Below are 26,773 nucleotides of genomic sequence, written 5' to 3' on the forward strand. Positions count from 1 at the left end.
ACTCTGAACACTTCACTGAAGATGCGGCTCTGAATGCCAAAAGGGAGGAAATATGATGGCTTTGAATGCTGAACTAGAAACAAACGACGACTTTGAACGCCAAACTAAAATACGGCTCTGAACGCCGAACTGAAGGAATATGGTGGCTCTGAATATTGAACTGAAGGAACATGGTGGCTCTAAAGGCCAAACTGGAAACAAACAATGGCTCTGAATGCTAAACTAAATAATGTGGCTATGAACGCTAAAACTAAAAAAATAATGGCTTTGAATGCCAAACTAGGGACATGATGGCTCTAAATGCCAAACTAGAAACAAACAACGACTCTGAACGCTAAAATGGAGCAAATATGATGACTGAAGATGCAGCTCTAAACGCCAAACTAAAGATGCGACTCTGAATGCCAAACTGAAGACATGACTCTGAATGCCAAACGGAAGAAAGACATGATGACTTTGAATGCCGAACTAGAAACAAACAATGACTCTGAACACCAAACTGAAGATGCGAATCTGAACGCCAAATTGAAGGAGATATGATGGCCGAATGCCTACCTAGAAACAAACAACGAATTTGAAATCCAAACTAAAAATACGGCTCTGAATGCCAAACTTAAAATGTTGCTCTGAATGCCAAACTAAAAATACAACTTTGAAAAATATGGCTTTGAAGGCCAAACTAAAGGAGATATGATGGCTCTAAATGTCAAACTAAAAATAAACAACGACTTTGAACGCCTAACTAAAGATGCAACTCTGAATGCCAAAAGGGAATAAATATGATGGCTTCAAATGCCGAACTAGAAACAAACGACGGCTCTGAACGCCAAACTAAATAATGTGGCTATGAATGCCAAAACTAAAAAAATAATGGTTCCAAATGCCAAACTAGGGATATGATGGTTCTGGATGCCGAACTAGAAACAAACAACGACTCTGAATGCCAAAATGGAGGAAATACGATGATTAAAGATGCGACTCTGAACGCCAAACACGCGACTCTGAATGCCAAAATGGAGGAAATATGATGACTGAAGATGCGGCTCTAAACGCCAAACTAAAGATGTGACTCTGAACGCCAAACGGAAGAAAGACATGATGGCTTTGAATGCTGAACTAGAAACAAACAACAACTCTGAACACCAAACTGAAGATGCAACTCTAAACGCCAAACTGAAGAAGATATGATGGCTTTGAATGCCGACCTTGAAACAAACAACGACTCTGAAAGCCAAACTAAAAATACGGATTTGAACGCCAAACTGAAAATGTGGCTCTGAACGCCAAACAGAAGAAAAACATAATGACTCTGAATGTCGAACTAAAAACAAACAATAACTTTGAATACCAAACTAAAAATACGGCTTTGAACACCAAACTGAAAATATGGCTTTGAAGGCCAAACTAAAGGAGATATGATGGTTCTGAATGTTGAACTAAAAATAAACTACTCTGAACACCTAACTGAAGATGCGACTTTGAATGCCAAAAGAGAGGAAATATGATGGCTCCAAATGCTGAACTAGAAACAAACGACGGCTCTGAATGCTGAACTGAAGGAATATGGTGGCTTTGAATATTGAGCTGAAGTAACATGGTGGCTCTGAATGCCAAACTGGAAACAAACAATGGCTCTGAACGCTAAACCAAAGATGCAGCTCTGAACGCCAAACTAAATAATGTGGCTCTGAACGTCAAAACTAAAAAAATAATGGCTCTAAATGCTAAACTAGGGATATGATAGCTCTGAATGCTGAACTAGAAACAAACAACTTTGAACGCTAAAATGGAGGAAATATGATGACTCTGAATGTCAAACTAAAAACAAACAATGTCTCTGAACGCCAAATTGAAGGAGATATGATGACTCTAAATGTCGAACTAAAACCATGACTCTGAATGCCAAACTGAAACAACGGTAGTGAATGCTGGGCTACGAGGAAATGATAAGGTGGCTCTGAATGCCAAACTAAAAACAAACAATGGCTCTGAACGTCAAACCAAAGATGCGACTCTGAACGTCAAACTGAGAAGGACAACTCTGAGCATCATAATTGAGAAGAGATGGTGGCTCTGAACGCCGAGCTTTAAGGAGATGGTGACTCTGAACGTCATACTATGAATCATGACTCTGAATGCCAAACTGTGAACTGATAACTTTGAATGTCAAACTAAGAAGGAAGACTCTGAATGTCGTAAATGAGAAGATGTGGTGGCTCTGAACGCCAAGCTATAAGGAAATGGTGACTCTGAACGCCATAACTGAAAGGAAATTGTGGCTCTAAATGCCATACTGTAAGGAGATTGTGGCTCTGAAAACTAAACCGTGAACTAATAGCTCTGAATGTCAAACTGAGAAGGACGACTCTAAACATCGTAACTGAGTAGAGATGGTGGCTCTGAACTCCAAGCTGTAAGGAGATGATGACTCTAAACGCCAAATTGAAAAAAAATGTTGGCTCTAAACGCCATATTTGAAAAGAGATGGTGGCTCTGAATGCCATACCATGAACCATGACTTTGAATGCCAAATTGAAAAAAACGACCCTGAATATCGTAATTGAGAATAGATGGCGGCTTTGAACGCCGAGCTGCAATGAAATGATGATGGGGAAATATGCTCCAATGTAGCGTGCTGCCACAACTCTCAATCCAATGAAAGGGTTTGAAAGAGACTCCATGAGTCTCAAAAGATGCTTTGCTAGCGAGTCGGACTGATCAAATCGACTATAAATATAGTCTCACAACCCATCTGACTAAATCACAATGTCTGGCGAAGTGTCACAATAAGTCAGACGTCTCTAACTCAAAAAGCTATGCTGGACATATACATCATCATCTCAAATGAATGATCCACTGAGTCCTAAGAAGATAGTCCGCTGGGGTAACAATTGCGACCTCAACACAACAATATACTGAAGAGTTATGGGTAGTGGGACAGTCAAAACCTGAAGGTCGTGCTCATCTAGAGGCTCATCTCGGAAAAAATCATCAAAATGGTGACCAGTAATGCGAATAAACATCTCTCAGCTGAGTAAAGAAGACTGTAACAAGTATGTGAGAAAACAATCATCTCTACAACTAAGTGAGGGAAATATGCCCCAATATAGCAACTAGGGCATCCGGTCCGTCTTGATGGCTCGATAACTCAATGGTGACGATTAAGAGATCTGACATGTACTCCACTGAAATGATGATATAAGAGTCTATGCGTCTAGGGTAACTCCATTAAAGAATCATGACAATATCAAAAAGTACGAGCTTGACTGAATGACTCAAGAAAGGCTCCATTGGAGAATAATGACAAAATGAAAGCAAATCATCAACCCTACGTGTATCTCATAACTGGTGATGATCATACAAATCAATGGAGATCTAAATATCTCAACCGAAGAGGAAATATGCCCTAATATGGAATCAGATGTCGGTAGGTTGAAAAATTAAATGACCTCAAGTCATCCATCATCAAATGTGTAATCTTAGTCATCCACGTCCATACCTAAATCGAACCCACAGATCAAGAAGACGTACCTAGAAGGAGAAACATGACGACATTCAAATGCCGAAAAGTGTGGGTCTGACTGAATGGCTTAAGAGAGGCTTTACTAGAGGGTCATGATAAGATAACAAATAAGTCATCATCTTGGCATGTATCTCGTAAGTAGGGGTGATCATGCAACTCCATGAAGATTTATAAATCTCAACCAAAGCGGAATATGTCACAGTATGACATCAAATGTGTGGTAGATCAAAAAAATCGGACAACATCAAATCATCTACCATCAAATGTGTAATCTCAGACATCCAAATCCACAGTTGAATCAGATCTAAACATAAAAAAGACATATCATAGAAGAAGAAGCATGATGATATCTAAATATCAACCAAATCTCAAACACCTATCCAAGTAGGGGTTGTCGAATACGACATCTGATCCCATGGCCTCAGGGTGGTCTTAAAACGCGAGACGTAACTGATTGGAGCCAAAATATGTGCTCTAATGACACATATTCGATATGGTTTGTGCACTAAAGGACATTCAAATCACCCAACTTGACCTAAATCAATGCTAAAGCCCTAGCCCTAAGTTTAATTTGTACTTTAGAGACTTATCTCAGGTTCAAGGGAAGAAAATGGTGCAAATTGAATGACTTTAATTTTGAAAGATCAAGAAATGGCTAAATGAGGAAATAAGTGAGTCAAGACTCATGGAACGTAAGCAAAGACAAGACGAGGATATCATGAGTTTGAAAAATGAGAAATGACCATTATGGAGTAAGAAAGAAGGTAAGAAAGCATGAAAAATGAGGCATGAAGCAAGATTCAGCTACATGGAAATTTAGAACTCAAAAATCTGATAACATTATATACTCTGACTTTAAGGAAAAATTTAGAGCAGTTTCTGGAGTCCATTATATACATACTATATATCGTTTTGAAGCTTGGGAAGTCAAAAGTCCAACGCTTCCAACGATGTACAAATCGAAGCTGAAATGAAGAAGTTATGACCATTTGAAGACAACTACACCAAGTTGGAGGGTCATTTCGAAATGATTTCGAAATTCAACTTATGATTTCGAAATCCACTTCGAAATGACACCAATTTCGAATTCACCCACTGCCACTTTGACGTTTCGCCTCCTTTACCTCGAGAATTGCATTTAGGGCACTTTATCCACCCTAAATGGACCCCACACGACTAGAAATCACCATTTTATTTTTTTTTAATCATTTTAGGAAATTATTTTGTAATAAGTGGCCAATGAGAGTGTGCCACATGTTAGGTAATTGATGGTATTATATAAACTCTCTCAATTATAGGTTTTAGGGATCTTGGATTTTTTTCCGGAGAGTTTGACATTGAAGGTGGAAGAAGACGAGAACTTTGGTTTGTTTTCTTTTTCTTCTTTATTAAATATATTGTTTTTAGTTTTTTTTTTTATTCAAATCATGGATTTTTACCCTATTATGGATTGTGAATGTGACATCACCCCCATGAGAGGTTAAGAACCAACTTGGGGCTTGAAGCATGAAAACCTAAGGGCTAGGAAACCTATAGGGACAATGGGTAAATTATTATAACAATGAGATTAATTATTGGTTGGGTGACAATTTATCATTTTTTTATCCTATCCTCCTGAGTTTGTTTAGGGAATGATATGGTAGGTTATTACCTGATACTAGTGATTCTTGGTAATTCTTGATCATTAGTTATCTTCGTCTTCCCTACCGTTATTTGCCCATAAACAAAGCTATAAGGAATAGAAAGGGTTAAAAATCCAAATCTTAAATTGGTAATCAATCTCATTCATTTGATGGTTTTAGGAATCTGTTTAAAAAAAAAAAAAAAAAAAAAATTAGGTTTCGAATGCAATTTAGAGTTATAGAACTCAACTTGATCGCGAGCGGCCAAGGATCCCAAAACCTTAAGATCATATTACTTAGAAAACCCTTGTTTTCTCTAATTTCTATACCCTAGGTTGGATTGTGGAAAGGCCCAAACTTGAATCAATTGAATTTAAAATCAGTATTCATTTTTTTTATTAATTTAATTTCTTTTACTTAGTTTCACATTATTCACATATTGTTTTTCACTTTAGGATTTAAACAAAAACAATTCATTTATTCTAGTATTGACAATTTTCATAAGCCAGTCCTTGATGATGATACTCGGAATACTACAAAAGTCGTAGTGACTATTTCTCTAGTTTTTCTTGACTAGAGTTACTACGTAAAAAGGCTAAGTATTTTGGTACAATAGAGAATTTCAGTCGGTAATGTAGGCTAGGGTGATAGGGTGATGAAAATTAAAGGAAACTAGGCCCAAATACCCAATGATCAAAACCCATGCCCTCATGTATAAAATGCAACATGTATAGAAAATCTCATGAGCCAAGGATCTTAAGGTGATCAATGCGAACATAATAATAATAATGAAGCAATGAAGCAAAATAAACTAATAATGAGATGCGTAAGGATGATGTAAAGAAAGTATCAAACTTGGAATGGGTCGTTGTAAGGAAAGAACAGAGACTAAACGAAGAGAATGAATCAAAAGCAAAAGCGATGACGATGGTGAAGCAAAGAACACGAAGAAGAGTGATAATTCACGCAAATCAAACATGAAATGAAGTCACATCAACAATGAAAGTAATGATGGAAGAGACAATGATCCAGAGCTCCTAAGATTTGTCACTCATCTCACTCTCAAAATATACAACAAAGTGAATACAAAGAATAGAGGGTCTCGGAAAGCTCACATACGAACTCTCATCAACAAACATACTCAATAAAGTGACCCTCGAACATCAATATACACACTCAATGATGGAGAATACTAAGCACATGGGCTTATTATTGTTTTTCTTTTTCATTTTTTTTACATATATACAAATGCACATACTCTGAATGTAAACAAAGAAGTTCCAAAGATGAGGTCACAAATGGATAAACATACTCTCAAATGCTGATGTAGCATAAACTCTCTCTAATGAGATGAACTTCTCAAATTGAGGATTTCTGGATCAATGTCCGTAGGATAGATATTGGAAATGACATGACTATTCTCTATGTAATGAACTGAGGAGGATCACCACTTGGGGTGGAAGAAGATGAAGTAAAACAAGCAACAGATGTAATAAAGAAAATGAGAAGAAGAACACAACTAATGAGATGTGATGAAATGCAGTAATGTAGTGATAGGAAAAAATAATGAGAAAAATACGCCTATAGGTCCAAGGCTCATGAAACTCCTAGACAAAGCATGCATACACTAAAGCGCCCCTATCCTGGTGTAGAAATGTGACTAAGACAATAAGAAAGAAAGATTATAATGCACATGCAAGGCTCAATGGACTAACAATGGTTTATATATCAAAAGAGTGAAATGGTATATGGCTAACCGAAATGATGGCCACCCATTCTACGACCATGGTCTCAAACATAGTACATTTTTAGCTGATCCACGTTGGTCGGCTTTGAGAATTGGTTTCCATCTAGATCCATTAACCATGCAGCGCCCTCTAGGGTTAACTCCCTGATGAAATAAGGTCTGCTCCATTTGAGTCTGAACTTCCCTATAGGATCTCCAATCAATCCTCTGATAACTCTCAAGACTAAGTTTCCTCTTTGTAATGGTCTAGGTTTGACTAGCTTCTTGAAAGCACGAGCCATCTTCTTCTAGTAGGCACGAACATGGTCTACTGTCCTCAATCTTCTTTCATCTAGGAGATTGAGCTGATCTAATCGAGCCTGAACCCAATATGCCTTTGAAATCTACTGCTTCAATGATACCCTTAATGAACCTATTTCAATCTCAATTGGTAGCACTACCTCCATACCATACACCAAGGAGTAAGGTGTGACTCTTGTAGAGGTACGAAAAGAAGTTCGATAAGCCCACAATGCAAAAGGAAGCTTCTCTAACCAATCCTGAGAAGTCTTTACCATTCTCTATAAGATCCTCTTAATATTCTTCTTTGCGGCTTCTACTGCCCCATTAGTCTGCGACTTGTATGCAGACGATCTATGATGTTGGATACTGTATTTCTGTAATAAAGTGTCAACATCTGCTCTGAAATGTACTCCTCTATCTGAAATCAGCTCATGAGGGACTCCATAGCGACAGATAATGTGTGATATGATGAAACTAGTGACCCTAGATGATGTCAATATCACATATGAGGCGGCCTCCATCCACTTGGTGAAATAATGAATGGCGACCAAGATGAACTCATGACCACTAGAAGACTTTGGCGAAATCTTCCTAATGATGTCTATACCCCATATTGAAAATGGCCATGGTGAAGTCAGTGCATGTAACTCTGAAGGTGGCACATGGATGAGGTTCCCATGTATCTGACACTCTGGACATATTTGAACAAACTGGCAACAATTTGTTTCCATGGTCAACCAAAAATAGTCAGTCCTCATGATCTTACGGGCTAACATATGCCCTCCCATATGTGGTCCACAGACTTTTGCATGAAGCTCTCTTATCACTTGGTCGGCAAAGGCGCGCTCTAGACACAATAATAACATCCCATTAGCTGATCATCTGTACAATATCTCGTCAAAAATCAGAAATCGGGTGGCCAATTGTCTTAATGCTCTCTTATCTTTGGTCGTGGTGACCTCCGAATATGCACCAAGTCTCAAAAACTGGTATATGTCATGGTACCAAGGCAAACCATCATCTAACTCTGCTTCATCAATCAAACAATAGTAAACAGAAAAAAATCTCGACCCAATCAGTAAAGGGTGAACAATGGTATCGATAGGAATATCAATCATGGAAGCTAGAGTAGCTAAGGCATCAACAAACTGGTTTTGCGCTCTAGACAGATGTGTATAGCTCAAATCATCAAATCTCCCAACCAGCAACTCCAAGTGTGCATGATAAGGTTTAAGCTTCACATCTCTAGTCTTCCATCCGCCCTGAATTTGTCTCAATACCAAATTGAAGTCACCAAACACCTTCATCTGTCTAATCCTGAGCTCAAAAGTTGTCTTTAATCCTAAGATGCAAGCCTCATACTCAACAATATTGTTCGTGGTAGGGGGTCAATCAAAGAATGCCAAACAAACAAAACTAGGAATGTGGTCGCCATGAGGAGATATCAACAAGACACTTATCCCGTATCCAGAATTGTTGGTTGCACCATCAAAGTACATGTGCCAACCTAACAGACTAGTCACAATAGCAACATCTTCATCTAAGAAATCATCGTCAATAGTCCTACCATCGAAAACTCGAAATGAGTCTTAGTGATCTGCAACAATGCTCTATCTGATAGACTTCTGAGTAATATAATGGATATCAAACTTGGTTAGAAGTACCAACCATCTCATGAGTCGATCGACCAAAGTGGGTCTATCAAACAAATATCTCAAGGGATCTAAACGGGATATTAAGTGCATCGAATACTCGATCATGTAATGTCTCAATCTTTGAGTGGCCCAGACCAATGCCAAACAGAAGTACTCAATCATGACATATCTCGTCTCATAATCTAACACCCTCTTACTCAAATAATAAATAATCTGCACATTTCTTGAATCATCGAGTTGTGCCAACATGTAACCCAAAACTATGTCTGAAATTGACAGGTATAGGAGTAAGGGACAACCTGGTGTAGGAGACACCAAGAATGAAGGTGACAACAAGTATTCTCTGATCCTCTCAAATGCACGTTGGCACTGATCATCCCAAACGGGAGGTTGACTCTTCCTCAAAAGTTGAAAAATGGGCACACAGATGTGTGTCAATCTGACAATGAATCTACTGATGTACTGAAGTTTACCCAAGAAACCTCTTATCTCTCTCTCAATCCTCTGTATAGACATGTCAAATATGGCTCTGATCTTATCTAGATCTACTTCTATGCCTCTCTCACTGACCATGTATCCCAGTAGCTTCCCAGAAGTCACTCTAAAAGTGCACTTATTGGGATTCAGTCTCAATCTGAATTGTTTGATCCTCTCAAAGAATCTCTCCAAAGTCGCTAGGTGATCTACTCTATTTCAAGATTTCACTATCATGTCGTCTACATAAACCTCGACATCCTGATGCATCATGTCATGGAAGAGGGTAGTCGTTGCTCTCTGATAGGTAGTTCCTGTATTCTTCAACCCAAATGGCATGACTCTGTAGTAGTAAGTACCCCACTCGGTAATGAAAGACGTCTTCTCCATGTCCTCTAGAGCTATCAGAATTTGATTGTAGCCGAAAAACTTGTCCATTAAGGACAACATTGAATGACATGCCGTACTATCAATTAACATGTCAATGTGTGGGAGAGGAAAATCATCCTTAGGACCGACCTTGTTGAAATCTCGAAAATCAACACAAACTCTCACATTGCCATCATTTTTAGGAACAAGGGTGACATTGGCCAACCACTTGGGATACTCGACCACTGATAAAAAAATCCCACACTGATCTACTTCTAAATCTCCTCATTCACCTACAAACTTCAACAAGGGTGCAATCGTCTCAACTTCTGCTTAACCGGTTTGGCATGAGGTAGAAGTGGTAAACGATGCTGGACGATAGATGGATTAAGGTCCGACATGTCCTCATAAGACCATGCGAAAACATCCAGATATGATCTGAGTTATTGGTCGAGGCTATCCTTCTCATATGTAGATAAATCCAATCCGATCCTCAGCTCCCTAGGTTGATCTACTGTCCAAAATCAACAACATTCGTGTCTCTTGTAGCAGGTGAAACTTTCTGATCAATGGAACTCGAATTAGGAGCAGAAGATGAGTCATCATCTTAATCATGCTGTACAATCTCATCATCTATATCAAATATATGTGATGTGGGTGAAGAGAGTACAGATAAAGTGATATCACAAGAGACATACAGATACTTGAAAAATGCTCAAATCCATAAATGAAGAGTCATGAACATCGTTAGAACGGGAGACAAATCCCGATAAAACATCAAATGAAAGAGATGGGTCCACAAAGTCAAACGCTTTCTCAACTGGGCTAACAATGCCCTCAAACAAGTCATCTATAACCATAACATTCTCTGAAAACTCCAGAGCATGAGCAGTCTGGATCTCCTCAGCAACCTCGATGGCAGACACCCCAAAGAGATCAAATGGCGAAGCAAGCTCAGGCTGAAATATCCTGTCAATCTAACTCATACTCATCGCGAGCATCTCATCAATGTACTCATCATGTGGAACAACTTCATATATCATGTCGTGAATCTCAGCAAATATCTCATGCTCATCTATTTTATTCGAAAAATAGAGTGTCATAAGGCTCATATGATCTAGAGATGATAGGGCGGCCAATGCAGATGCGGAAGTGCCAGGAGCTCCATCACTCAACTACAATTGATGGACAAGACACTGAAGCTCAGCCTCCTTAACAGTGCTAAATCCATCAATAATCCCATCTGACTGCATCTATAGCTATGGTGCCCTCACAAAGTAGTCAGTTAAGCTCATGTTGTATGAGCGAACATGATAGTCAAATGATGTGTGAGTCAATCAGGTATTCACTCTCTCTTCTTGCGCAATCGAGCCATATATTGATAATCGACCTCAGTAGGAATGAACCCGAGTCCAAATGGTACATCATGATCAGGGATAGTTATAAACTCACTGGGCCCATACTAACGTCACCCTAATCCCATGCCAGGAAAATAAGACATGCTCTTCATCATGTCAAGTATCATTGTGTTATCGTGCTGATCAAAAGACATAGCCACGAAGTCTTTGCAAAAGTCTTCAATCTCAAGAGTCTGTACCTCATCAAATGTGAACCCAGTCAGAAACGGGTCATCTTCATTGTGACTGATCTGAAGCACTAGCCCGTAATAAACAAACATATCTCCAATAGACCACACTATGGTGACCTGACTATCATGAATGAATTTCACTTCCTAGGTCGTTGCCTCAGCCCGTCCCATTATAGTTCAAGATGGATTTACATTGCGCATATCAACAAGGACCAGAGCATGAGACTAGCCATTGCACCGCCTTGAGACATGTCATTCAGGACTTGATTGATCAAGGTTTGGTTCACTTAGGTCAGTCGAGTGTAACCACTAACCCATTACCGGCCCATACTACACACGTGGTTCCTTCTTCGACCGATGACATACATTTCATTGAGTTTATTGAGCTTGATTATCATATCCACATGTTGAGTTTGGATGAGTAAAAGTTGGAGCCTATAGTATCAGATGGGATTTATGAAGTAGGTGGAGTGACTTTAGGCCCACGGATGCCCACACCATTCAGATTGGTTCCCAATGTGACACCAGTACGGTTGACCACAACTGAGTCATTGATTTTCCCATGTTATAGTGTTTAGACTCCCTTTGTTTTGATTCCAGATATTGATGAGATGCATACTCTGTATGTTGATGATGTTTATATTCTAGATATACAGTATGTTATTCGCGAAGATAGGGTAGTACGAAAACAACCCCTCACAGTCGCTAGACCCTTGGAGGGTACATCATCTCATGAGGAGCTCATGAGAGATAATGATGAGATCCTGAGACAGTTACAGATCACCCAGGCTCGTATATCTATTTAGAGCTTATTGACATCTTCTAGCACTCATAGAGATGCATCGATTCGATCTTAGAGTTAGATCAGGGTCGAGACTACCACTACTCCTGAGGAATTGATTCACATGATGACGGCTGGAAAAACCACTTAGATTGTGTTTTCTGATGATGATTTTCCACCCAAGGGTTTAGACCATCAGTCTGCTCAGGGTTCCAAACTCAACGGTGGCAACTAAACATGAGGGTTGCGCTTGTTGTGGGACTTAACCCAACACCTTACGGCATGAGCTGACGAAAACCATCTAATGGAGGGAAGAAGGAATGACTCCGACTCTATGAATATAAGGTCGGCCTAATAACAGGTTAAAGGATGTAGGAATCCTTAAAACTTGGAACATAGTAGGAAATGTGGTCAGACCTATCAATAGCTCAATCTCCAAAGTGCTTATTACCTCCCTCTTAGTGCTATCATATGCTTTGACTATTTGAATAAAGAGACCAAAATCTGAGGACGCATAACCGAGGGCGATGGTAGTAGCTAACGGGCAGATGTTCAAGGCCGAGCCATTGTCCAAAAGGACAGATGGGACTCGGTGGCCTAAACAACCAATTGAGATGTACAGAGGAAACTAAAGCAGAAGAGAAAGCATATTGGTTGCACAAATATCCATGAAACCTAGCTTTGGGCTATACAGGTCTTCAAAGATTAGACTCCAGTCAGCATCAATGTGTCGGCCTCCTCTAGAATGCTCCCAAACATTGATATAGCACGTTGCTAGACCCTACTCTTAACCTCTAACTAGGTAAAAAAAATAAGCACACACAAGGCCTCATACCTGCAAAAGTAAGAGCCGAAATGAAGGAAATGATCGAAACCAGAGGGTTGGAGGTAAGTGGATTGATGTGATACTCACACGAACAAGCAACATGCAATCAAACAGAAGAAGAACAGTCATGCAACAGACAATCAAGCGGAATGCAGATATATCACCCATGTTCACACATAAGCCATGACAATCAAGATGAATAGTGACAAATACAACATGCTCAAAGATGATCAAGATAATATACAAGCTAAAGAATCAACACATCAAGTCAAAAAATATACAACAATGAGTCTATACATGTGAGGTGAGCAGAAAAATCATGGCAAGATCGAAGTCACTATGCTAAGATAGGCAAGATAATCAATCAACATAATTAACATGTCAATGTCTTAAAATGAATATAATAACCAAGCATGCATCAAGGATAATGATATCAAGAGCTCTCAATGTGCAATCAACAGTCAAACAAACAAAAACACAAAGAGAGGTGAGTGCCCACTGATTGACCAATCAAACGCCACATTTGCCTCATCTTAAGTTCGAGCTTGACCTTTTTGAGACTTTCCAGTGGAGTCGCCATTTTGTGGACCCCACATTTCTACACATGCGCTTCCACTCGATGGCGAACTCGCTTTTTATTTGAAAAAGATTTATTTTTTAGAAAATGACTTAGAGTCACCACTTACTTTTGTTTTATTTTTAAAGGGAAAAAAAAAAACCCTAAGTGTGACTCCTTATTTGGAAAAGATGGCGTGTGAAAAACCAAATTGGGCTCAGGGATCAGGTTACTTATTGGGAATGTACGATAAAGACTGTAATACCCCTCTAAGCCCTAAAATAGGTCTCTACTAAATAAAATGAAACAAGTATGACAATTGATTGATTAAACATAGATACCAAAAGAACATCAATCTAAAAATAATCGAATGAACAAAAGAGACAAAAAGTGTATCTGATTGATGAACTGATTGTTTCATGGAAAACAAAGGTTAGTAAACGAACATAGAATAATCGCATGTGTCACAAAGCAAATCAATCAAGCATGACAATCAATCAATCAATGAAAAAAACATCACTGATGTTGGGCCCCCACCAAAACCCAATTTATTTTTGCTTGAATCAATTCCATAAATTCCATCATTTGGAATTACAGAATTAAATTCAGGCTTATTTTAAAACATTTTAAAAAAATCAAGGAAAATGCGAAATAATGCTTGTCGGAAAGAAAATGACAACAAATTTTATTGGAAAATGGATTTGTGGGACCTAAAAAAAATCTAAGAATGAAAAATTGAAGAGATGAAATTATTTGAAAAACTAGAATTTGGAAAAATTATTTGCAAACTAAGGTTTGGAAAATTATTTTCAAAATCAGAGAGGAAGAAATGGAAGAATGACACGTGGCCCAAATGTTGTATGCAAAAGGTGGTCATGCATGGAACATTTTCTTCTAGGTGCATTCTGGAGAAGTACTCCTTCTGTTGTTTCTTTTTTCAGTGCAGTGAGCCTAATTTGAAAAGCTGATTCAACTTCTGATCCAGGTCGCCTTGAGGAAAATATCACAATTTGTTTCCCTTTAAATTTTGCCAAAGAGTACCGTGCCTTTGTCAGTAGTTTCAATTCTATTTTGTCTTCACACTCTTCTTTTATAAGTGGTTCCGAGATGGGGTAAACATCAAGCTAGAAATTATTATATACGAAGTTTGACCTCTTCCAATGTGATACGGAGCCAAATGTACATGTGGATTTAAAACTACTTAAACTTTTATAAAAACACCAACTCTAATAATTCCCACACCTACAACATCACCTGTAAATTTTTTATTTATGAGGTAACAAAATGCAATGCGCTCAGTTGACCGGAATGACATTGTTTTTTCACAACCTACATGAACACCATCAAAGCTTGCAATCACGCCCCCTCCTTCAAGACATTGTTTGCATCAGAAGTGGGCTTAACTCTCCACACGAGTACATCCTCATTCGACTGAACTTTTAAGCAAGAACACAATGCAGGATTCTCCAACTTTTGCAACAATATTCCAAGGCAAGGGAAACCAGTGTACTTCCTATTTCTCTTGTAGTCAACCAAAAAAATGAGACACAATTGTAGTTGGAATCACATATCCAATATTCTCAACATTTTTAGATCTGAAAACTTGAAATGCAACTCTAATGCACTCCCCTTGGTCATTTAACGCATGACCACCACTATTACCAGGATTTATTACTGCATCAATTTGAATGCCCAACAAATAAGATGAACCATGAGCATAAGATTTAACCTCTATGCGCGATACCATCCATTTTGTAACCAAAATAGTATCTCCTTCAAGCGGATATCCCACTACAGTTACTGCAACCTGAAGACGTGGCCAGTTTCCTAAATTGAGTGGTTCAGCTCATTCTAGAATTCTTCACTTTCTACTGAAAGTAAAGCTATATCACATTCAATACCTCGTGCTAAAACCTTAGCCACATATTTTATATCATCTCCCATTCTCTTCATTGCCTCATGCTTGACACTGAAGGTGAGTCCCCATTTTTATGAGACGTGGCGATGGATATTCCATTTGTGCCAATGTAACCTGTGAAGCTGCTTCATGTGTGGCTACTCGCTCATTAAAGATATCAAGGATAAGGATAGGGCGGTCACAGACTCTAACATCTCCACCAAAAGCCTTTTCCAAATCACGCAACTGCCTCGCTGAAAACTCATCATAAAATGTTACAGTCTCAACATCCAATGCATGGATTGCACTTTTAATTTATGCAACCTTGCCAGATTCAATATATGTCCTTGGATTTGGAACACTAAGTTTTTGAGATGTAGAACGAACAACCATAAGTCCAACAATGTCAGCTAATTGGGCCAGTTCCTTAAGTGATTCTTCTATGCCAAAGGAATACTCCATGTCACCTTTGTACTCAACGACAACTAGGTATGTTTTTTCCTATAAAAAAAAACCTCTCTTCTATTACATAACTTGAACCCATTATCATCTCTCTCATTCACCTTTATTTTTCTTAACTCTAGTGGGGGCCTTTAAGGTTTTCTCTTCCGCTTTGGTGCCTGTGACTCCATCAACCACTACAAACACCTCTTCTTCTTTCACATCAACCACAGGCTTCGGTAGAGATAGGTCGTCAGAGACACGACTCCAACTCTTTGTTGGAGAACTCTGAAGAGTCCAAAAGAAGTAATGGTATGCATTCTAAAAGTAATAGCGGGATTTGGACAAATACGAACTGGAGGGAATGAAGAGTGAGGCTCGTGGACTAGAGATGAGGAGGTGATGATGGAAAAATGGGTATGGTGACAATTTCAATGGGTATGAATGTTTGGAGGATGGTAAGTTGGTTATGACGTTTCAGACGGGAGTGGTTTGGCCTGAGATTCAGGTTTGATGGAATGGGGTTTCGGTGGAGGGTTTACAAAGGTTTTGGGTTGTCATTGGTGAAATGAATGATGAAGTTTAGTGAGAGAAGTGGGCTTACATGGTATTGAAAGATAGAGATATGGGTATGGTGGTGAGTATGATGGGTATGTGGTGAATATGGAAGGAATAAGTTGAAGGTGGTGATCAAATGAGAAGTGAGTAATGGTATGGATATAGAAGATGACTTAACAACAAATTGTAATGGGGTTTTGCCACACCCATGCATGATGATCACATACGTGTGGGGTTCATGACTTATGATGTGGCAGAAAACAAAGGATGAGGTTCTGGTGGTATTAGGCAGCGAGATGCATCATTCATATGACTTCTCATTCCCAAATCCTGTGTTTCCATGAAACATGAATCACTTTTTCTAGTCTCTCCAGAACTCAATTGACATGATGAACTTGATTTATTGATTTCTGGACCCGTGGAAGCAAAATATGCAAAACTGCTATCCTTAATTGAACTATTACATACTGAAATAGGTTTTTTTGGCAATCTCTCCAAATTTTTGAACTTCTTTTTCTAGTGCTTCCTGAACAGACTGGAGTGTGAGGATGGAGTCGACCAATGGGTCTTGATCTATCAAGGGCTGATCAGTTTCACTTTTTTCTTTTTTAATCTCCCAAGGCAGGTCAACAACTAAATCATCTTGTGAAAGATCTTCAACTTCTCCTACAATTTCTTTACTATAATTCGTTTGAAGTTCCTCACCAAAAAGTCAGCATCTCAATTGCACAAGACCCAATATTATTGATCTTAGTGTCCTCAACAAGTGAAATTCCATTAGGAGCCCAATTGACACTTGTGATAGGGTCGATTTCGTCTTCAAGCATAACAACTTCTGAGGTAGAACCATTTGAAGCATCCCATAGATATTCAGTGACTCCAAGAGCAATTGCTAGAACGTTGCTGCTACCCCAGTCCAGTAAATTCAAGTGATAATCATCTACCAAGTCAGGAACATTCAATATTCTCTCAGATGGTGATACACATACCAGGGCATTCCACAACTAGATATACAGGAGCAGGGAAATACGGAGAATGAAATTGCTAAAAACAGAGCAAAAACGAGAGATCCGAGGAGTTATTAGGCAAAGCCTCATTTCATGAGTGATAAACAGGCTGAAAACTGGTGGGACAAACTGAGGGCAACAATATGACTATCAAATACCCAACCCCAAACCCAAAGAGGAATCCAACTATTTATAGGGGAAAATCAAGAATATGAGAGGAAACTAAAATAAGACATTATATGCAAACAAATCAGATTCAACCAAAATAACCAAGAAACTTTTGATATCCAAACTGAACAACAAAATAATGCTCATAGGTCAGCAGAGAATGAAATAGAACATTAAGAAATGGAAACGTGCCAAGCTCAAAGTGTCCTAACCTAGAAGTCCACAGTACAACCTTCTTCCGCTTATCCTCTTTCAGTTCCTCTATAAGACCATTTTTTTTTCTCAGTCGGTTTCCCCTCAAGCTCCCTTCACTATGCTTCTTTAACCTCAGCTCACCATTTTCACTCACACAAGAAATGATTCCTTCCGTTTCCCCAAAATCTCAGCTCACCATTCTTCTCTTTGTTCTCCTAAGCTTTCTCTTAGTTGATTCCTTCTAGCTTCTTTTCTTCCTAGTCTTTTTTTTTTCTCCCCAGTTATCTCTTTTTTTGCATGCAACCACCACGCACCCTAAGCAACTACTCTTTTAAGCAACCAAAAACACTCTCATCTCTGTAACAGCCTGCTCTCTCTCAAATCTTCAAAAACCGTTTTTGAATATTCCCATAACACGTGTCGTTCTCTCATTGCACCTTCAACCCACTACTGTGATTCCCTAATGGCCTCTCCAAAGGTGACACGTGGACCTCTAAGATTCCACCATATGGCAAAATAAACATCTGCAAAAACAAACCCTGAAATGGGGGTCTACAAAAAGCTTCAAAAATAAAAATTGTCCCTCAAAAAAACTATTTCAACTTTTGTAATAATATTTTTAATTAACTATATATAATTATAATAATAAAACTATTTAAAATATATGTATTATAAATTTAATTAATTCTATGTAACAAATTTAATGCAAAAATAATTATTAATTATTAATTATTATGGTCATATTATTTATAAATAATAATATTATCAATTAATTATTATATATTGTTTTGAATTTAATTAAAGGTTAATTTAATTTTGTTCAATAAGAAGATTAATGATTTGGTTAGTGAATTGATTGATTAATAAATAAAAAAAGTTGATTAGTTTGTTGAAGAAGTCACTCCTAGATATACAAATATAAATTATTAAGGACTTCACTTACTTGGTTATTGGATAGATTCTTTAGATTAACACCGGATTCTGACAAGGAGTCATTGTGATATTATCATATGACTTATATATTACAATTCATTGTTTTTTTTTTTTTTTTTTTAGTCAGAAGTCTAATAGTAAAGTCTATTTCATGTTTTTGCCTTGCCCGTCTATATAGAGAGATATGTCGAGCATCTCAAATCAACATACATGATATATTAGGCCCAATTGTAATGCTATAGCTATAGCGCATGAGATAGACACATGATATTTTCAATACCATATAATAGATAATTACCACCATCCCGTTACGGATATGGGGTATATGCAATACCAACACATCATATGTAAACATCTATACATGCTATATATATTATAATTTTTTTTTTTGAAAACATTTATCAAATATGACCCTAATACCTAAAAAAAGTAGTTGACAAGAAATTCTATCTATATCGTGTCTTAAAGACACAATTTTATTATTTTATACTAAAATCATGTCCTAGAGACATGATTTTATTATTTTACATTGAAATCTTATTATTTTATACTAAAATCATGTCCTAGAGACATGATTTTATTATTTTACATTGAAATCGTGCTTTGAAGATATGAATTTTCTATTTTTAAACTAAAATTATGTTTTTGAAACACAATTTTAATAAAATGCACCACGGTCAGGGGATAATAGTTTCAAAATGCACTACACTAAAGTCGTGTTTTTAAACATAATTTTAATAAAGTACACTAAAATTGTGCCTTCAAAATACAATTTAAGTATTTTACATTGTTTTACAATAGAGTTGTGGCTTGAAGACATGATTTCAATATTTGAAACTCAATATTTGAAACTAAAATTATGTTTACAAAACAAATTTTAATAAAATGCACTGCTTCACATTAAGGTCGTATGTTTGGGACATGATTTTAACAAAACGAACTAACATAGTGTTTTCAAAACATGATATCTATGTGATACTTTATTAACACTAAGTGACATAGATTTGGAAATATTTTTGAAAATATTGTATTTTGAAAAATACTTTTTAAAAGTAAAAGCTTTTCACCTCCTCAAATTTTTAGAGTTTTGAAAATCATTTTAAAAAATACAATACAAATGATTTCATTTTGTATAAATATTCTTATTTCTATGCAAGAGTTGTTATATTTTGTATAGAAGTTTCTATTTTGAAAATAAAAAATCCGTCCACATACATCAAACCTACTTGGTTTGGCATCAATTTAGTTAGGTTCATTAGACTTGGATCAAAATTATTCATATATTTATTTTAAAATGATAATCAAATATTAAATGATTATATGCAAGTTATATAAAATAATTCAAAATTATGATCATTTGTATCAAATATAAAGAAATAATAATTTATAAAAATAAAATAAAAAACTTGTTGAAAAAGGGTGAGATAGAAGCCCACTAAGGTGACCAGTTGATAAGGATTAATGCTGAGATATATTGTAGTAGCATACAATCCCGATATCCGTTGTTGCCATTGGTTGAATGTGTTGGATTACCTCGATGTTGGCCTGGATTACACGTTATTTGGTTATGAAGCGAACCCAAGGTTTGAAATATTTTTTATATTATATAAAATTATATCAAATATAAAAATTAATTACAAAATATATGATATGGATGCATTTATATTTTTATTATTTTTAAAATAAAACATAAATATTTTTAATTTTCAAATATGTTTTTTATTTTATAAATATTACATATGTTTGGAAGTTGTAACTTGTAACATTAAAGTAGCTTACGAGCGCAGGGAACGTAACGGGCGGGGGTCCTGTATCGCCGACGGTGGGGCCGGAAACGGGATTTCCGGCGAAGGTACATCGATGATGATATTCGAATCTGCCGTGTTACTTGAGCACCTGTACTAAGCTGATGGAGTCATTGGAGCACTTCTTATCTCGATCTCTCCGACCGCACCGTCGATATTCGGAACTCCAACCGCTGTGATTCCAAAGATGAGGTACTAAGATTTATGGTTTCTTTTCAAATTGTTCAGAAATGAGAGAGTTAGGGTTTGTCCTGGAACATATTCAATGGAGATCACTTTTGAAGTCATTCAACTTCCCAGGAAAAGTATATTCTATGGAGTTGCATTATGAATTTCTGACTCATCTCTAATCTTTTGTGGAGTTTTATTTTGTTACCATCATTATTTTGTGATGAAAGTTTGCCACAAAATTAAACAGAATATTGTGAAGTATTCTTCACTTGATTGCTTGACATTGATTACTATCATACTATGTTGTTGGCAATTTGGAAGGTGAATCTGAACGAGGTCATCCTTCAGTGATAATGCCTGACTTCTCTAAAATTGCATATTCATTTTTTATTCTATACTATTGATTCAGTCTTTGTGAAAGCCATTTGTATGAGGTTTTGATTAATGCTGTAAATTGGAGCGTTCTTCATGCATATAAGAAACTTATGTGGGATTTAATGGGGCTGCAGACATTAGGAGTTCTTAACTAATGGCCTGCACACACACTGAACATATGTCACATCAATGGTTCAAAATACTTATCTTGTCCTAGTTTTCTTGAGCTAGATTTTTGTGATAGTCCAAATGTTGTTTTGCTAAAAAAATAGGCACAATTTGGAGAAAGAGAAGTGGGTTTTTGTGAAATTTTTGAAGGATTGTGAGTGTGGGGGAGAAATATTGTTTCTGGAGGAATACTTGGTGTTTTTTAGGTGGTCAATAAAGATACAGGGGTAAGGATTGTGTGCTCTGGGTTGGGGCAAAAATGACATGGACTAAGGAGTTTTTTGGAACTCTTCAAGACTAGGAGCTTGAAGGGGCTCTGTCCATGTTTGAGAAGCTCCATAAAGTTAAAATAGCTACACAGATGGAGGTTTAAGTCTGGAAGAAATGCTTAACTTGTCCATCCTTGGTTGTTTACTTTTCTTAGTTGTGGCAAATTTTGGTGAGTAGGTGCCATCTACTGTGGGGTTTTTGTCACGGAAGAACAAGAATAGGCAATAAGAAACAAAACAGAATAAGAGCATACAGATTTACGTGGAAAACCTAAGATGAGAAAAACCACAGGTAGAGGAGAAGAAAAATCCACTATGTCAAAAATTGGTACAGGAGGGAAGAGATGCAACCATATACGTGGGAGAGTAATAAATAAAGCACCATATATGTGGTAGCCCAATCCCCCGCTACCACCACAAACCTCCCAAAAAATCTGATAACTTTTCTTCATCGCATATGTCGCACTGCAAGCTTTTCGGGTCTAACCAAGTAGAATTCGGGTCACCAAACTCTAATAGTTTCTTATATGGATGATGACAATAGATAAGTGTTTCATGATGGATCAGTTTATTGATCGAAAGTGAATGCTTGTGAATACATGTATAATGCCTAAGAAGGTTGTTAGACTGTTAATCACCTATTTTTGTATTGTAAAGTAGCTAGAAATCTTTGGGCTTTTGTCTTCCCCTTTTTGGGGTCCATTTAGTGGTTCCATACTCAGTGTTAGATTTGTTGGTTAAAGTCAGAGACAAGGACATTATGAAATTTTGGTGCATTGTGCCACTGGCCATTTTCTATTGGGAGCATTTTGAAATAGAGGAATTTGAAAATTTTTAATGACATTGAACTTTCTAGTGTGAAGATAAAAGGCATTATAGCATCACAAATCTTTTGTTAAGAGATTTGAAACCTTGGGATCTCAGTCCGTTTCTCAGTGATTTTAAATTTCTCTTGCATTATAAGTTATTGTTTTATTTCCTTTAGTGTATGCTTCATGTCTATGTGACTTTCATTGCTTTTCTTGAATTGATCATATAAGGAATTTGTGTTGCTAATAAGATGATCTAATGCAATTAAGTAAATAAGGAAGATGCTGCTCCTTTTTTTTTTTTTATAGAGATTTTGGCATCCAAATTCAAGAATATTCATATGTAGGGTTGTTTGTCACCAGGCCTCGGTATCTAGATTTGTAACAGGCAGTGTTGGATGTAGATCAGATGGTTAAATACAGGTAGATGAATACTTGAGCTCATTTGTCATTGCTGGCCTTCCTGGTCTGCATTTTAGAGTAAACTTTTGAGATCTTAGAGATTAGCTCCAAGCTTATATGGAATGCACTGCATCCAAACCCTGATATACTTCAGAAATTGGCTAAGCTGTTCAAGTAACTCCTTTTGTTTCTTTGGTTATAAGGCATCAGTTGAATCACATATCTTGATCTTAGAGCATCAGACATGAACAAGTCAAAGATGATGTTCAAGGTTCTGTGTATTAATCAATGTTGTATTTTCATTAGATTCACACTGTTCTTGATTGAATGCACTTTTTTGCTTCATTATGTAGTGCACTTGGTTGGATTCTTCTGGTATTGTTAAGAAGAAACATTTCCCTTAATATTTCATCGGACAACTCCTTCATAAAACATTTAATGAGTTTATCAGGTGAAAATGTCATAAAACTAGTTTTTTATTACACCCTCTTTCCCTTATATCCAAGGTCTACTCATTTCCCCAATCTACTGAGCTAAAAATTAAGCAATACTGGCTATTGTTCTCAGCTTTACTCTTCATTATTTACCACCGAAAACACCCGTTCCCAACCCACCTGCCCCCAAGGTAGCCCCCTTCCCCCACACACAGATAGACATATGTCCGTAAAAATTATCAACTATTTTTCCAAGGAGCTTTCCGAACTTAGTGCATGATACATTGCTGGAGGGCCAGGACCCTGTATCCTATTGGTCTTCTTGATTCCCATCTGTAAAGAAAAGGACAAGAATATGCTATGAACCTGGGCAGAAAAGTTTTGAAAAAGAAAATGAAGGTTTTGTTCAGGATCTGCTTACATCTATTTTCCATTTTTTTATGTGCTCATAACTATTTGCTACTGATCTATCTGTTGAAAATCACAAGGACACAGCTCAGTGTGTAGCAAAAAAGTTAAACACAGCCGCTCAGTTCTTAGCTAAGAAACAGTAAAAAGGTGCACTTTTGGTCTGTTTGGTGGCTGCTGTTGCCGTAGTTTTTGACCAAATGCAAGAGACTTGTTGTTATGTTCTTGAGACAGGTGGTAGTTCTTCACATGATTTTAGAACGCTCGCTGGATACTTGGTATTTATTTAGATGCTATAGCTCTCTAATGTTTAAAGAGATAATCCATTGTATGAATGATTTGCCCTTTGCCAAACGCTAACACTTTCTGACGTTAAGTGGATTCCAAAAGTAGAAGCGTTTTTGCTTCGTTTCTTTGAATTGTTAATTGCAATTTCTTCTACACTCAAATATTTTTAGACACTCTTGGGTGTCGTGTGAAAATTAAACTGTTTCAGTTTTTTTTCATAGCATTTGAAAGCATGGATTCATCCTTCAGAGATGGAAATTGATGAGGATGTCCACATACTGTTCTCAACTGATTCTGCATTAGCTAATTTATGCTGCATGAACTTTGCTCACTTAAGACTAACGTAAGTTGGTTGGTTCTGCTGCAGGAGATCAAAACATTAAGACCCGGTCCATGGCATCACTGGAAGCTGGAATTCACTTCTCACAGCAAAAGTAGTGCTGAACCCTGTTTCTAATTTCCTTCCTGACACCAAATCTCAGTCTTGTGTGGTATTCTTACCTGCTATTTGAACACGAAACGCTATTTCATTTTAGACTCCTCGCCAATTATCCTACAGCTAATATACATACAAAATAATTCCCTCCTGGAGATTTTTAATGAACAGTTTGAATTGTATTTAGGTCCAAAGCCAAGGAGATTTTGATGATTCAAGCAGCTCTACATGAGATGGTTAGTCCTCTGTTCAGATATGGTACACATATTGATCCCTGAGGTAGAGTATACTCCAACTATATTGTCCAGATAAGTGGTTGGGCTAGAATGGTGCCACGTGTTGAATTCGTAGCCATGCCTGCCGAGGATGAGCCCTCATCTTCATTTTATTGTTCCTCCTTGTAAAATAAACATACCAATAGAAAGGATAAGCCACTTGTGGAGAACTCGTGTTATAAACACTCTTGTAATTCCCTCATCTCAGTCTCCAACCCATCCAACGGCTCACATTCATGCAATAGACCCAGTAAGGATATATTATCTTGGGCCGTATTGTTTTCTCCTTCAATTCCCACATTCCCAAGCTTCACACTAGGATAGAGAGAGATATAACATTGATAGCTAAGATGGCTTCTCTAACCATAGCTTTTGCTCCTGCAGCTGGGCGGGTGTTTGCAGCAACCGCAGAAAAGAGCTCTGGTGGAAGCGGGGAGAAGAGTATTCTTGACTGGATCCTTGGAGGGTTACAGAAGGAGGATCAGATGCTTGAGACAGACCCAATTCTGAAGAAGGTTGAGGAGAAAAATGGTGGCAGCAACGGCGGCCGGAAGAATTCTGTGGTGGTTCCACCAAAGAAGAAGGGTGGCTTTGGAGGCCTTTTTGCCAAGAAATGACTGATGCCCATCAATGTAATGATGCTCAGAATTGGTCTGTTCTATGTTGTTTGGAATCTTTGATCATAATGATTTCTCAATTCTTAAGCCGTGTTACCTTATTTCATCATTTCTTCCATAACCATGGACTCTCAATTCATTTCTGATATCATATCATCAGGTTATCTGAACTCAGTTATCTTCTGTCTGCTGTTGTGTGGTTTTCTCTTTTGGGTTATTGATTGTCTGAAAGTTAAAATGTAACAATAGAACTACCTAGTAGAGGGAAGGGGAAAAAAATGTAGAAAAGGATTTGGAACTTTTTATTTACTATGTTCTTTTATGTTGATTTAAAAAACTGTTTTAAGTTAAAAAAAAATAGATATTTTTTTTATATTTTATAAAAATAAAAGTGTTTAGCAATTTGTTTTTAAAAACAATTTCTCAAAAAAAAAAAAAAATTGTTTGAATAAATTGTTTTTAAAAATAAATTTATATTTTGATTTTGTAAAAACATTATAAATTTAATTTATATAATATTAATTAAATTTGATTCAAGTCTTATTAAAAATGAAAATAGTTTTGTAATTATAAATAAATTAAAAATAAATAGTTTTTAGTAAAATATGAATAGTAATATTATAATAAAATCATAAATTATATTTTTATAAAAAATTAGAAAAATATGGATATTAACATCTTCTATAATTATTTTAAAAAAATAATAATAATAAGTTAAAATAATAATTATTAACAATATTTATTTAGAATGAATTAAAAAATAAATAATTTTTTTTTTTTCATATGTAAATGAGTCAAGTTTTTCATTACATACACACATTTGATACTCAACATAAGATTTAAAATGCTTTGATAAGTAATTAATTAGATTTTTTTTAATTATTAAATCATTCTTACAAATTAGAAGATTTATTAATGAATTTAAAGTATTAATGATGTCTTGCTTAATTTAGAATCTATTTATCTAATAAAAAAATTAGAAAATATATATAATTGTATTTATAGGAGAAATAATAAATTCATGACTTACAATGTATCGGTTTTCATCTATTATTTTTTTATTTTAAAAAATTACCAAAGTCATTAATAAATCAAATACAAAGTATCACTTAATTTGAAGCTCATTTTCTAATAAGAAAATTTATATAAAAAAAATACAATTATTAAAGAAAATAAATAATAGAGTCATTGTAAACCAATTTTTATTTATAAATTTCTACCATTAATTATATCATTATTTGTGTTTCAAATTATTTAAAAAAAAATATTAGGCTTGTTAATAAATTTAAGGCGTCAAGTATTATTTTATTTGGAATTTATTTATTTAGGGAAAAATTGGAAAATATAGTTTCATGTATTATTTTATACCCATTTTTATTCATAAATTTTTTGTATTAATTGGACCATTGTTTAAGTTTTGGGTTATTTTTATATATTATCAGATTTATTCACAAATCAAAAGCATTAAGTATTGTTTAATTTAAAATTTATTTGTCTAATAAAAAAAATATAATTTTATATATAAGAGAATAGAGTCATTCAAGACCATTAAGTTTTACTATTTTCGGTATGAAAAAAAAAATACAAAAATATGACTACACTCAAATGATTTTCCTTATGTGAAATTGGTGAGTTTATTTTTAATTTATTTATTTATATTAAATATAGGATCTTAATGCCTAAATTTATTTGGA

The 26,773-nt window shown here is 36.3% G+C and overlaps 1 protein-coding gene and 1 pseudogene across 1 annotated transcript; one reads left to right on the forward strand and one right to left on the reverse strand.

Moving 5' to 3' along the window:
• Positions 1-14,238: 14,238 nt before the first annotated feature.
• Positions 14,239-15,376, reverse strand: LOC117917039 (annotated as a pseudogene).
• A 9,342-nt stretch (positions 15,377-24,718) lies between these two features.
• Positions 24,719-25,257, forward strand: LOC117915766. Its single transcript, XM_034831444.1, has one exon. It carries the CDS (start codon positions 24,813-24,815, stop codon positions 25,077-25,079), a length of 267 nt encoding a protein of 88 aa, XP_034687335.1. The 5' UTR covers positions 24,719-24,812; the 3' UTR covers positions 25,080-25,257.
• Positions 25,258-26,773: the final 1,516 nt, after the last annotated feature.

This window comes from Vitis riparia, chromosome 6 (genome assembly GCF_004353265.1).
Source record: "Vitis riparia cultivar Riparia Gloire de Montpellier isolate 1030 chromosome 6, EGFV_Vit.rip_1.0, whole genome shotgun sequence".
Taxonomy (NCBI): domain Eukaryota; kingdom Viridiplantae; phylum Streptophyta; class Magnoliopsida; order Vitales; family Vitaceae; genus Vitis; species Vitis riparia.

Coding starts and splice junctions, on each gene's coding strand:
- LOC117915766 (XM_034831444.1), top strand. CDS start 24,813: ATGGCTTCTCTAACCATAGCTTTTGCTCCTGCAGCTGGGCGGGTGTTT.